Source organism: Trachemys scripta, chromosome 19 (genome assembly GCF_013100865.1).
Source record: "Trachemys scripta elegans isolate TJP31775 chromosome 19, CAS_Tse_1.0, whole genome shotgun sequence".
Lineage (NCBI taxonomy): Eukaryota > Metazoa > Chordata > Testudines > Emydidae > Trachemys > Trachemys scripta.
Window position 1 is genome coordinate 6,768,847 of NC_048316.1, and position 12,902 is coordinate 6,781,748.

The window sequence follows — 12,902 nt, forward strand, 5'->3', positions numbered from 1 at the left end:
AGCTAATAGAAAGACAAGCTTAGTTTAAGACAGGTGGGTGTGAGTCGAAAGGTCATTCAGCCTTCAGTCAGGGGGGAAGCTGACGGAGGCTGGACACACATTCCTTTATAGAACAGCTGTAATAACACAGTCCACTCCAATCAAAGCCTAGAACTAGAATGAAAAGGCAAAATTTCTCCATCCTCCGTTGCACTGGCGGAGGGGGCTAGATTAGATGAGTTAACCTAGGCAAAGAGGTTCTTTCGAGTCCAGTCCAGGTAGCTTCACTGATCCGTTTTCCTTTGCCTCTTCACCAGGGGATGGGGGAAAACGCAGATACAGTTTTCTCCATATGATTAGAACTGAAAACTACTAAATGGGACATTAAGCATTATGTGTTCCAGACCACAAGCTTCCTACAGAGCTGATGAGCTCTCTGAAAAAGCTGAGTCAGCACTCCTCCAACTTTAAAAAAAATCACTTGACAAAATCTGTTTTCTTCTCCCCTCAGTGCATTGTGGGAGGGAGGGCCTAGGGGCCTGATCCAAAACCCAGTGAGAGCCAGGGAAAGACTCCCATTGATTGCACCAAGCTTTGGCTCGGGCTGCAATATTCAAATGGTGTCCAGGTCCCATTGAAATCCAGTGAGTTACATGAGCCAGCCGCTTGTGGTGGGTTTAAGGCAGCGTGATGGGGGGTTGGGGAGGTGAGGGCTGATGCCATTGAAGTCAGAGGGAGGCTCCCAGCCATAGGAGACGGAGACACAGGATGAGGCTGAATCTCCGCCCTGCACCTTCTGCAGCCATTTATATCAGTGGGTGTGAAATGCTGCCCAGCTACTTCACTCACATTTGACACCCGTGTTGCACCAGGCGGGGGAGAATCAGGCTGAGTGTGATCAGTTATGGCACTTGTTCATTTAAAGTAAATCAAAGGTGGTGGTTAAGCAAGAGGCTCTGTTGCTAAATAGTCTTTACTAACCCAGCCTCTGCACGCAGGTCAGGGTCCTGGTCAAACTGCCTCCCAGCCCTTTCTCACGGTTCTAGTTTGTAAACAAACCCTGGAAATAACCAATTTTAGCTCTCCTCCCCTCCCCTGCAACCTGGCCAACTGTTCGGTTGAACTGTGTGCCCAGATTTGTAGCTGGGAAGTTAAAGGATACACAGAGGCAGCAGGAGCTGAATAATGCAGTTTTGCAGCAAAATGCCTTCCCTGCGTTAAACGAGAGGAAGGGTCGTTGAACTAGAAGTTGTAACCAGAATGACAATTTGGACTCAAATGCTTTGGATGGCTCCACGGTTTTATTTTTTAAAACTGGTCAATAAAACACACAGCTTGGAAAGGAGTCAGAATTTGTGTAAAACAAACAGTGAATTCCATTGAAATAAACCTACCAACAACAGTGTCTAGGGTTTTCTACGGCAGCACCCTCTAGACTCCCACTGAGATCAGGGCCCCATTGTGCTAGATGATAAGTAAATAAGAGACAGTTGCTGCTCCAGAGAGCGTACAATCTAAATAGACAAGAGAAAGAAGTAGTATGATCCCCATTTACAGAGAGAGGAAGTGACTTACCTACAGTCATACAAGGAGTCTAGCAGAGCCAGGAATTGAAATCAGATCTCCTGAGTCCCAGTTTAGGGCCGTCACCACAAGACCACCCAGCTTAGCAGCTAATAGTGCTCTAATATTAAATCATTCCTGATCCATGTGTCTCACAAAGACTTCGCCAAATACTGAAATCCTCACTCGGGCCAGTAGGCTGTTGTCCTCTATAAGAGCCTTGCATGAGTAAAGAACAGGGAGCTTTGATGGTTACGAATCCAGTGGATAGTTTCTTCTGGCAGGAGTTTGCAGCTCCCTGTGTCCCTGTTGCATCTATGCCCGGAATCCTCTTAGCGCGCACAGATCATTCTCCGGAGCGTCCTTCGCAGCTGGCTGTGCCCTGCCAGGATTATCAGGGAGCTCATCCCCAAGAAGAGCGAGGTGCAGAAATTTGCAGCCTGAAGCAGGAAGGGTGCGGCGGGCCAGCTGGTGAAGCTGTGGTAGCCGACTGCCAGCGTGTTGGTCCCCCAGCAGCCCACAAACAGAACGACCAGGGCCATGATGACCTTGGCAGCTCTCCGCTCAGAGGCAAACCTGGCCACCCCATTCTCGGCCCCCATGGCTCTCACGTGCCCCTTCAGTTTGTGCAAGGTGTACACATTGGCGCCCAGCATCAGGACTGCGGGCACAGTTTCCTGGATGACTAAGGAAGCCGTGACATAGGCCATCCCGCTCTGCTGGGAAGGGAAAGCCCAGGTACAGCCCAGCAAAGGCCTGGTGGTACTGCTCACCAGCATCGGGGAGAGAGTGGTATTCCCAGCCACGTGGCTGGAATACACCAAGGCAGGAAGAGAATACAACACATTCGCCATCCAGAGGGCAGATACAGCGATAGCTGCGTCCCTGGCCCCTCTGGCTTCCCTAGCCCCTAGGGGATGCTGCTTCCTTATGGTACGGCAATGGAAGATGCTCAGGCAGGAAGTGGCCCAGGTACTCATAGCTCTCAAAAGCACCCAGGTGAACATGAAGACCCTACACCAAGTGGCAGACAAGGAGAGCTGTAGTCCCAGGTCAGCTGCGAAGATCAGCGTGTTCCGCAGCACTGTGAGAAGGAGGTTGATGGTGGAGAGGTTGGCCAGGAGAAGGTCAGAGGCAGCCATGGTGCCATGCTTCACAGTCATGGCAAGGACCGTTAGGAGAACCAGGCTATTACCCAGCAGGCAGAGAAGGACCAGAGCACCATACAGAGTCACCTGCACCACACAGCCCTGAGACCACACATCCGGTGTCATTGCTCTGGCGGGCCCCGAAAGCCCTGTGAAAGCAACACAAGGCAGACCTGTTATATCCAAGTGCCCGTGCCAGCCTGGGAAACCCACCTCCTCCCAGAGCCGGGGCACCTTGGCTGTGCAGGCATCCAGAGATGATCCTGTCATCCTGCCGCCAACCTGTTCTGCTTCTCTGGGATCAGCAAGGGACCAGTTGGGTTGGTTTTTTGATGTGGATGTTTTTTCTGGGAACTAGCCCAGGACACACACGGCCAAACTCGTTACACCTGGGGCACTGAATAACCAGAGCAAAGCAGCAGCTTTTGGTCACTACTGTCCTAGAGCAGATCCAGAACAGTGGTGCCACAACTACTCCTATTCTTTTTGCTCGCTGTGAAAGGCTCTGGTACCCTACCACCAATTCTCAAATCCCAGGAATATAGATTTCACTTGGATAAAGGACCTAAGTGACAGCTCATTATTCACTGTCTCAGATCCACTCACCCGTGTGTTGGGGTCCGAGAACCTGCACAGAAAAGCAAAGGCCCCTCTCCTTCAGTACTTACCATCCTTCCAATTCCTCTCTTCTCTGGTCTGCTCGCTTGTTTGTGTGAATTGGTACTTTTGCTGACTCCACTAGTTTTCCACTCATTTCATCTGCTCATCAGATGCTTAGCAACTAAACAAGCATTTATACAACCCACTGATTCACCAAATGGCTACAGCTGGGACTTTAAAGGCCTGTGACTGCAGATTGATCCTCCTCCCTTGCTAGAATGAGACAGAATAGGCCTACAAAGAATTGCATTGTCTTTCTGTAACACTGGGAGGAGAGTAGTAAAAGCCAATAGGTGGGAAGGCGTTTGCCAATCTAATATAGTTTCACCTCTCGGCTGGTGATCTTGGAGAAGTTAAAACCACTGATCCTCCCAGTGTCCCCTCTGAAGCAGGTAGGTATGTACCTTTGCATCTGCTTTACACCTGGATAGATGGGGAGGCACAGAGGGGTGCAGAAACAGAACAGCCCAGGGCAAAACCAGGCCTGGAACCCAAACATTTTGACTCGTGTTGTGCTGCTTTAGAGGCTAGCTCATGCTGATGACTCATACATTTTCTCACGGGAAGTGTTGTCTTTGCAAGAGGGATTTGCTTCTGATGCATTTCAGCAACAGGCTTCATGTACATTTATCCTGAGGGCAGCCCTCCTTTACAGCAGTCTGGTCTCCTCCCTGTGTTTGAGAGGACCCTGATTCTAGGCCCTTTGTTCTCCCCTTCACCTCAACATGGCAGTGGTGGGGTGACCAGCTGACGAAGGTTTAGGGAAGATAATGTTGTGACGTTACACCCCATATTCTTCATAGAAATATGGTTATGGTATGAATATGGTATAACTAAGATATACTTTATGCAAGATGGGTCTTGTAAGATATCATTGGAAGGGCTATAATTTACTGAATGTGTTTATCCAATTTGTATGCATGTATCATTTTTGTATCTGAAGCTGGGAATATTGACCATGTCTCTGTATTTCAAATGGGCTACGTTGGATGAGGCCAAACAATGTTAGTGGCTTATTGAGGAAATGCACACAAGTGTAAGGATTACCCCAGGAATGGTGTGCAATAGAAACCCCTCAGAGATAGCTCTACACAATGGGAACTGTTTGACCTGGGTCACAGCAAAAAAGCTTTCCAGCAAGAGGGGGGAAGCTATCAAAGAAAGACAATGACAACACAAGATGTCCTCACTCTCCTTACAACACACCTGGAATCACCTGAGGAACAAAGTCTGAACAGTGGGAAGTGATGGACCCAGGCTGGAAGGGTTTTAGCCTGTGTAAGAAAACCTGGGAAAGTCAAGGCAGCTAGTGCCTTAAGAATCTGCCAGCCTGTTTATCACTCAGGGTGAGAATTTGCTAATGTGTATCCTACCTATCTAGTGTGTTAAGATCAGTTTGCGGCTTTTGTTTATTTACTAAGGTAATCAGCTTTGTTCTGTTTGTTATCCCTTTAACTACTTAAAATCTACCTTTTGTAGTTGTTAAACTTATTTTGTTTATTATTAAACCCAGTTTATGTGATTTCTGACTGGAGGGGCAAGAAGTCGTGCACATCTCTCTTCACATTGAGGAGGAGGGTGGATTTTTATGAGTTTGCACTGTGCAGATTTTTCTATACAGTGCAAGACAGTATTATTTTGGGTTTGTCTCCTAAAAGGGATGGGCACGTGAGTGCTGGGGGAGCCCTCTCACACAGAGCTGACTTGAGTTTGTGTCTTCAGCGGGGTGCAGTCCTACCTGTGTCTGTGTGTTGCAAGAGGCCGGAGAACCTAATTCTTTAAAGCAGGGAGAGAGGACCTAGGCTGGTTGAGCAGGAGGGGCTCAGTGAAATCCCAGTACATCAGGTGGCATCCCAGAAGGGAGGTCCAACCCGTCACACATGTTTATTCTGCCACATCGGTGGGTTGCCATAACACTTCTGCCCTACAGCAAAGGAGAGGACGTGGCATGTGCTGGTATGGTACGCCTCTTGAGCAAAATCAGCTGACTGGATCACACCATTGCAATCGATCCAGCCTTAAAGGTGACCTGAAAAAGAAACGGGGATTATGCCCCTTTTTTGCTTCTCTTTGCTGGATAAAGAATGGCTGAAAGGATTTTTCCTGGTCGTTCTTACATTAGGAACATGAGGTCTCCTCTCTGCTATTCTTGCTCGAGGTCTCCATGGAGGACTGGAGAACTAGGACATGGCAAGAAGTGAGAGGCTGAAACCTGAGCAGTTCTTATTGTAGGAACCCTTCAGGGCAGTGATTGTCTCTTTGTGATATTGGGTCTGATCTGGGCACTGTTTTTTAGAGTATGTCTTCACTGCAGAAAAAGGGTGTGTTGTTACCTTGATTAGCAGCTCAGGTGCAACCCTAGGCCCCCCTTGAACTGCTAACCTGAGTTAAAAGCCAAGTTGCCGTATCTTCACTTCTAGTTTAACCTGAGTTAGGTAACCTGAGCTAAGAACACACCTGTGTGCAGTGAAGACCTACTCTTCGCTTCGCCGACCTTTTTACTGACTCTCCTTTAGCATCCGCTGCACCTTTTCCTCTCAAATTGTTTTGTCGGTCAGTGGGAATTTCCAAGCATCCCAGCACATTCTGCTAATGATCCGAGCTCTGACAGCCAATCACTACATCCGCTCCATGCAATTCAGCTCCTCCTGGAGTAAAACAACGCCGCCGGCTCCCCTTCTTTGTAAAGACCGTTAAATGGCAGGTTGGCTAGTGGAAATGCTGATGGTGGTGTGGGGCTGCCCGCTCTGTGAGCGCCGCTTGACCTTCCCAAAGCCCTGCTACTTAGCATGGCCTTACTGCAGCCCCCTGCTAATGCTCCTCTAATTGCTTCATTTGTCTGTGTGTTGGCAAAGCTGCAAGGCCGCGTTAGCTGGCTTCATGGACGGTAGCTCTTGTTAATCACACAGCTTATGGAAGCATCAGCCACTAATTATACCAGGACTTGCTCTCCCCAAGAGTCAGCACGATCGCTGGCCTGCAAAGGACGATGGGCTCATCCCACTGGGCCTGATGCAAACTGGGTTGTGTTGCCCTATGCTGCTGTCACCCTGCTGCCAAGCTTCTCTCAGCTTTGGCATCTAACTGAAACAAAGCCTGGTCCTTAAATCATGGATGGCACAGCTCTAATCCTGGGGGTTTTGTGATTAAATCCGGGACAGTATCACTGGTGTGGGACTGATCCTACAGTCAGTGCTGGGGGGGTTGCAGAGAGACTGGCTACGATATTGTTGTGACACACAGGTCCTGTTCCTGCCGCGTATGGGCCCTTGAGATGTTCAGGGCACCGGCTGTCTGAAGTGCTCAGAAGAGGCTCCAGGCCTCCGAGGATGGGAGGAGCAGAACTGAGGGTGGCGCTGTGGTGGGAGCCAGGATCCCACACGAGAAGTCTGCTCCCTTCAGACGAGCACACGAGGAGCCATGGTGCAGCCGGCTTCTTGGCAGGTGAATTTTTAATGTCGAGTAGAGGCTGCATCTGGGCAGCTTTGACCCTTGTTTGTCTCAGTCCTGATGAGATCTGGTTGTTGGCAGGTACGGTATCCCAGCCCCGCCCTTCGGCCTCGCTGTGCACATCAGCGCGGGGACGTGCCTCTCTCTTCCTAGGGAGACAACGGGGCTTACTTACGTCTCTTCTTGTTGACAGGCAAACAGTGCCTGCTCCTATGAGTCACGTCTGAAATCACTTTGTACCTTTAGATGGCACCGTCCCCAAAGCTGCTCTGAGAGGATGTTCTGCCAGCTCCAGGGCCAGCTGTGCTGCTAGACAAAACAGAACATCCCTCCAGGGCTGCTGGTGAGTGACTTGCTGTGTCAGACGCCAGTGCTCCCAAAACCCTGGCGCCGGTGTGGCCCGGGGCTCTCCCCTCCTCGCGGCCTCTGCTCCATCCCATCAGCAGTGACACCTTTAGCCCTTTCACTGGCCCCGTATACTGATCCCCTGGCGTATAGAGGCAGCAAAGGCGTTTCAACAGCCCTGGGGAGAATTCCCACGGCATGGGGCCGACACACATGGCCCTATGCTGCCCCCACTCCCACTAGACCTAGTGACTTGCTCTCTGGATACTCTGGGCTACAGTGCAACTCATAGACAGTCCTGGGCAGGGGGCCATATGTTAGGGCAACCGTGGGGGGTGGCAGTATCTGGGAGGCACAAAGGGGGTTGAAAGCCACTCTCTCGGTCCCTCCTCCTGAGCTGTGGCTTCTGCACCTGCCTCCTGAGAGGGGCAGTGTGGGGTCTGACTCATCCTGGGAACACTGAAGCAAGCTGAGACTGCGCAGGAACGTTTGCACTGAACACAGAGCTGAAGGGTCCAAATCAGTGCTTTTAACAAAGATGTCAGGAAACATTTCTGTTGCTCTCGGGCGCACCCTCAGCTCCTGACAGGGCATCTCCTGGTTTCAAGCAGAGCTGGAAGATGTGGCGCCGGCCGGATAGGGTTTGTGATTCTCTCTTGCGCGTTGGCGTGTTGACAAAAGTGAAACGGTTTCCCCGAGGTAAAGTTGGAAGGTGACGGTCACAGTGTTTTATGTTGAACTAGTGGGGTTGAGTATTCAGAACTCTCTCTCCCTTCACACACACACTCCTGCACTGGCCCTCACTTCAGTGGGAATTCTGTCATCCTCTATTGGCCAAGGGGCAAGGATCACACATGGAATCAGCTCGGCACACTTCTTTCCTTTAGCTTTGAATAATAATAATACCTAATTTTATCTAGTGCTTTTCATCAGTGGATCTTAAAGCACTTTACAAAGGAGGGTGGTCTCATTATCCCCAGTTTACAGATGGGGAAACTGAGCTACAGAGGGGTGAAGTGACTTGCCCAAGGTCACCCAGCAGGCCAGGGAATAGAACCTAGGTCTCCTGAATCTGGGTCAAAAAGCTTTTTCCAGTAGGCCACACTGCCTCCTTGTGTCACCCATACATGACTGGTGTCCTTTCACCACTAAAGGGACTGATTCAGGGCAACAGGTCCATTGGCATAGATTTAATACACCAGCCATCATCTTTGTAAGAGCCGGATTACCTAACTCTTTCATCCAAGCTGTTTTGGTGCCATTTAAATCCCCACAGCATGAATCCAGCCACCTGTCACCTTCGTTCACTTCCCTGTGTACGGAGAAAACATGTGACAGGCTTTTAATAATTGATGGTCTTTGTTAGCTAGCTGTTTCTCACACAAACTAGCCTATATTTATTTTTCTCCTCCAGTTCAGAGTTGCCTTGCTTCGTTTGTGCTCTGGCTGGAAAGAAGAGCTGCTGTTACACAGAGACACATTTGTTAAAAGCAATGATTATGTTTGCACAGGTAACATCTAAACAAGTGCTTCACTGCCCTGTGTGTCGCAAACAGCTAATTAATCAGGAAAATATTAACAGCCACTTTTTTTCTGTCTTTGCGCAGCCGTCGCTGTGATATGGTGCTGCAAAATGCAGGAGTTGATTGAGCCCTAAATAATTGATAACACTAGAAATCACGTCTGTGAGTGAGAGTGACAAGCGCATATTAGGTGGGCCCCTTTCTGAATGGGAATGGGCTGCTGTTATGCACCTGGACGCTGAGATCAGTAAATGTAGGTGCCAGCTCAGAACTAAACCCAAGGAATTCTGTTCAGTGAAACCAGGCACAAGTAAAGTGTGCAATTCTTTGCAACAACTGGATCTTAGAACTCCGAGATAATGGAGTGTTTGAGTTGGGATACTGGATTATCCTGGCAAGGTTATTTTTTGTTCGGTATTGATAGGGGGCTGAGTTTCTGGGGGGACCTATCCTGCAAGCCATGGAGGGCCTGATTCTGTTCCCCTGCAGCATGTGTGTCCTCACTTACACTAATGCAAAGAGGGTGTCGAATTATTATAGCAGCCAGAGACTTCAGCAGAGCTCACAATCCTGTTCTGGCAGGAGCTGTGCATGCCGTGCCTTCCCCAGGTGACTGCATCCTCAAGATGGAGGCAGAGGGAAAAGAAGCCACTTCCCCAGCTCACGTGGCAAGCAGCTGCCCCATCAGAATGGAGGCATTTTACACCCACTTTGCACTGGGATAAATAACCCCAGGAGCTGGGCAATGCAGCATCCGACCCAGAGCATGCCCTGTGAGGCGCGGGGGGGCCCTCCACTCCCAGCGGCTCCAGGGGAGGCTCCAGATGTTTAGCACCTTGATTAGCAGGGGAGTTTGCTCTTCACCAGCTAGCAACGTGGCCAGGCAGGCTGTGGCCCAAATCCCACGTTGCTTCTTTCTCCCCTTTCCTACCAGCCACCAGCTGCACACTCCACTTCCACTTTGAAACTTGCCAAACTTCCCTGCTGGGAGGTGAGGGGCGATTTGGTGAGGAGATGAAAAGGAGAGGAGGTTGGGGGGAGGGGAGAGGAGGGTGTACACTAGGGCACTGAGAATGCTAGAGCCCTACTTTGGGGGCTGTTAATTAAAAGTTAAACTAAACTGTGGAGGGAGCCTAGGCTTGTCTTTGACCAGCTAAATCAAGCAGAAAGGTTTTCCTGTGCATCTCCCCCAGGGGAATATCCTTGGTCAGGTCAGGGTTAACTTCAACCTCTTTTTCCTAATCGGGACATACCTACAGAGTCCTCTTCTGGGGTGGTGATAAGAGGTAGAGTATGTGATGTGGGCAGTTGCCAATCAGGAACTGACTGAGACCTGCCAAACCCATTTCACCCACGACATCTGCTTTTTAAGAAGGAAAGGCTGTGGCAACATGCCGGCTGGGAAAGTATATCAGACGATATGAAGAGAAGTCCAGTGGCAGAAGAAACAATCTGTTATATTTCTCTGGCTGCAAGGTACCGGCAAGAGGATTTATCTGGCTGTAAAAGCTGTGACTTATTGCTTTAATATTTTACCAATGTTGCTGCATATTTAACCCCACTGAGTGAAGGAACCTGTTAATCTTCCTTCCCAGAATGTTTTACAAGGGGCCTCTGCAGCAGTATCTACAACAACTATGCTATTTCATAGCCGAGTGTAAGTAATGCAGGGGAACTCAAAGGGAGTGGCAATGCGTCTCTAGCATCGCAACAGACAAAACGACGCTGGGTCAATTGGTTTGATTCTATTCTACTGTGACTCTGAGAGAGAAGCACAGACTACCCGGCAACCCACTCAGCCCTTCCTTGCAGGCCTCTGTTTAATGCACTCATCGGATTAGCAGCCCTCATTCATCCGCTGCTCAAAAAGGACCAAGTCCTGCTTCCCTTACTTAGAAGATTAGTCCACTGTTGTCATCCAGCTTTCTATCCTGAGTAAATTGAGCAGGGCTATCTGTTCCTGTAGGGTGAAATGATTGCAACCTTCTGAGGACAGAGACTCTCTCTCTTTATTCTATTTGTACAGCGCCTGGCGCCCTGTGGTCCTGGTCCAGGACTGGTGCTCCCAGAGGCATCTGCAATAAAAAGAATTAATAATAATATTCCCCTGCGCAGAGGGTCTGCTCCACCCATCCATTCAGCTCTAAGGCCACCATCACCACGGGTATCTGTCTCCTGTAGATTCCAAGAGGACTATGCTTTCTTCACCTGCCAGGCACTGGGTGTTCTGTTGCGAATGACTGTGTAGGAAGGACGATGGCAGGCAGGTTTCGCAGGTTGCTGTGAGGCTTGTGATTGTTCTCACTTCTTCCAGCCGTGAGTTCCATGTGCCTGGGCCAGCTCCTACAAAGGTTCTGCCTCATGCCCATTGGCTGACAGTACCATTGTTCCAGTCGAACACAGCTGTCATTGGAATTATGGTCACGGAGGCCATCTCTGTGCTAGCCGGGATCAATGCCACAATAGGGCTTGAAGCGGAGTCAAATGGGTTTGTGCTGGCCCTGCACTGGGGTGATTTTTTTTGGTTTTGGGGAGTCCGTTCCTAAATGGATGTGGGATGGAACTTGAGGACCCTGCTCTACCCCTGTGTTACTCCAATTTTATGCCAGTGGAAGTCCACTGAAAACAATGGACTTGCACTGATGGAAAACTTCACACTGGAGGTGAATCAATCTTGTTGCAATATGTTATCCATTGGCTGAGATTTCTTGTGCTCCCTTTCAGTTCCCCTCACCTATTACACTCCTCTGAGAAGTGTCACTGTTGTGGCTAGTCAATGGAGATGCACACAGAGATTCGGGGTTGGTTTGTTTGATTAGCACATATCACCCACAGAAATACTGCATTGAAAGAGTATAATCGAGGTTCCAATGTCAAGCACTCAAAAGCTAGGAAATGCCAGAGTTAATGCACCCTTAATTCAGCCCTCACGTGTATAAGCATTTTGATACAGCCACTAATTACATGATCAAATACTGTTTTTCCACCTGTTTCATTCAGTGCACGGGATGGAACTGCTCTGGGGATGATTTTTCAAAGGCTTATTACTTGGCCAGATGTGGGTAGGTTTTCACAAGGATGGCAAAAAGCACCTGCCTGCCAAATTTCAAGTCCCTGCTCCAAAGCCAAGAGACTCGTGGACTTTTCAAAGAAATGGGCACCAGAATTTTTAAACATGAGCAAAGCAAAATCGTGTCCCCAGCCTCATTTTTGGAAATGGCTGAACTATTCTGGCTGAAATTTTCCAAAAAATGTCAGCCTGAGGCAGACACTGGGCATGGAACATACACCCCAAATAGTTTAAAATTTGGCAAAGCTATCAGCAGCTGAAATCAGGGTCTTTTAATGGGAAGTGTCGGGCAGCCTTAATAACTGGCAATCTCAGACCAGCCCCACCCGTAATATAATATAGATGGAGCTATACGTGTTCAGGAATAGAAAAGGTTGCATTTTTTTTTCAAAAGCAGTCAGGCAAATAACCCCATGCCCATAATTAATTAGCTACGTACAGAAATATTTGCATAGCTTTGAGAGACAGTCACCAAATCAATGACATTTGCCATTTGTTTTGCATGCTCAATAGTTATTATGCCCCACTCCTCCTATCACGTTCCTGTCCTGTGCAACTCTAAAATGTGTCTAAATGATGTACTTGGCCTGAGTGCTTTATTCCAGATGAAATAGCCTGGAAGAATTGGATGATTTGAATCCACACTTCCTCATTGGAACTCATCAACATATTTGTTCTGTCTACTGCCATATGTAAAACCTCAAGTGTACTTGGCAGAAACTGCTCGAGACCATTAAAGAGGGGAAATGGACGCAGGGATTAAAAAAAAAAAGTAAATAAACATCAGACATTTCTGCCCCAATTACAAACGAATTAGTGTGAACTAGAAGCTAGCCATGCAAACGTGTAATACAAGTGGAGATAAGGCATTGTAGGATAGAGAAGGTATAAGATTGAAGCAAGAAAAGCTAATTGCTGGACATTTCATACAACATGAAACACCAGGCTAGATACCACTGTGCCAAGGTACTGAATGACATACTGACAGCAGAATTAGAATAGAGGGAATATATACCAGAGGTGTACTTACACAGACCCACTAGTACCGGGATACTAGTTAATACCACCCACTTTATGATTATTTATTGATTTATACTGGATGTTTGCAAGCTTCAGTGAGTTCACTAAGTATTTATGCCGTGACAGTGAAAACCAAAGGAATAA

At 48.6% G+C, this 12,902-nt stretch overlaps 1 protein-coding gene across 1 annotated transcript; it reads right to left on the reverse strand.

Moving 5' to 3' along the window:
• Nucleotides 1-1,874: 1,874 nt before the first annotated feature.
• LOC117868063 (olfactory receptor class A-like protein 4) lies at nucleotides 1,875-2,960 on the reverse strand. Its single transcript, XM_034753657.1, has one exon. It carries the CDS (start codon nucleotides 2,958-2,960, stop codon nucleotides 1,875-1,877), a length of 1,086 nt encoding a protein of 361 aa, XP_034609548.1.
• Nucleotides 2,961-12,902: the final 9,942 nt, after the last annotated feature.

Bases quoted from the DNA above. Each gene is read 5' to 3' on its own strand.
- LOC117868063 (XM_034753657.1), bottom strand. From the start codon at position 2,960: ATGACAGGATCATCTCTGGATGCCTGCACAGCCAAGGTGCCCCGGCTC.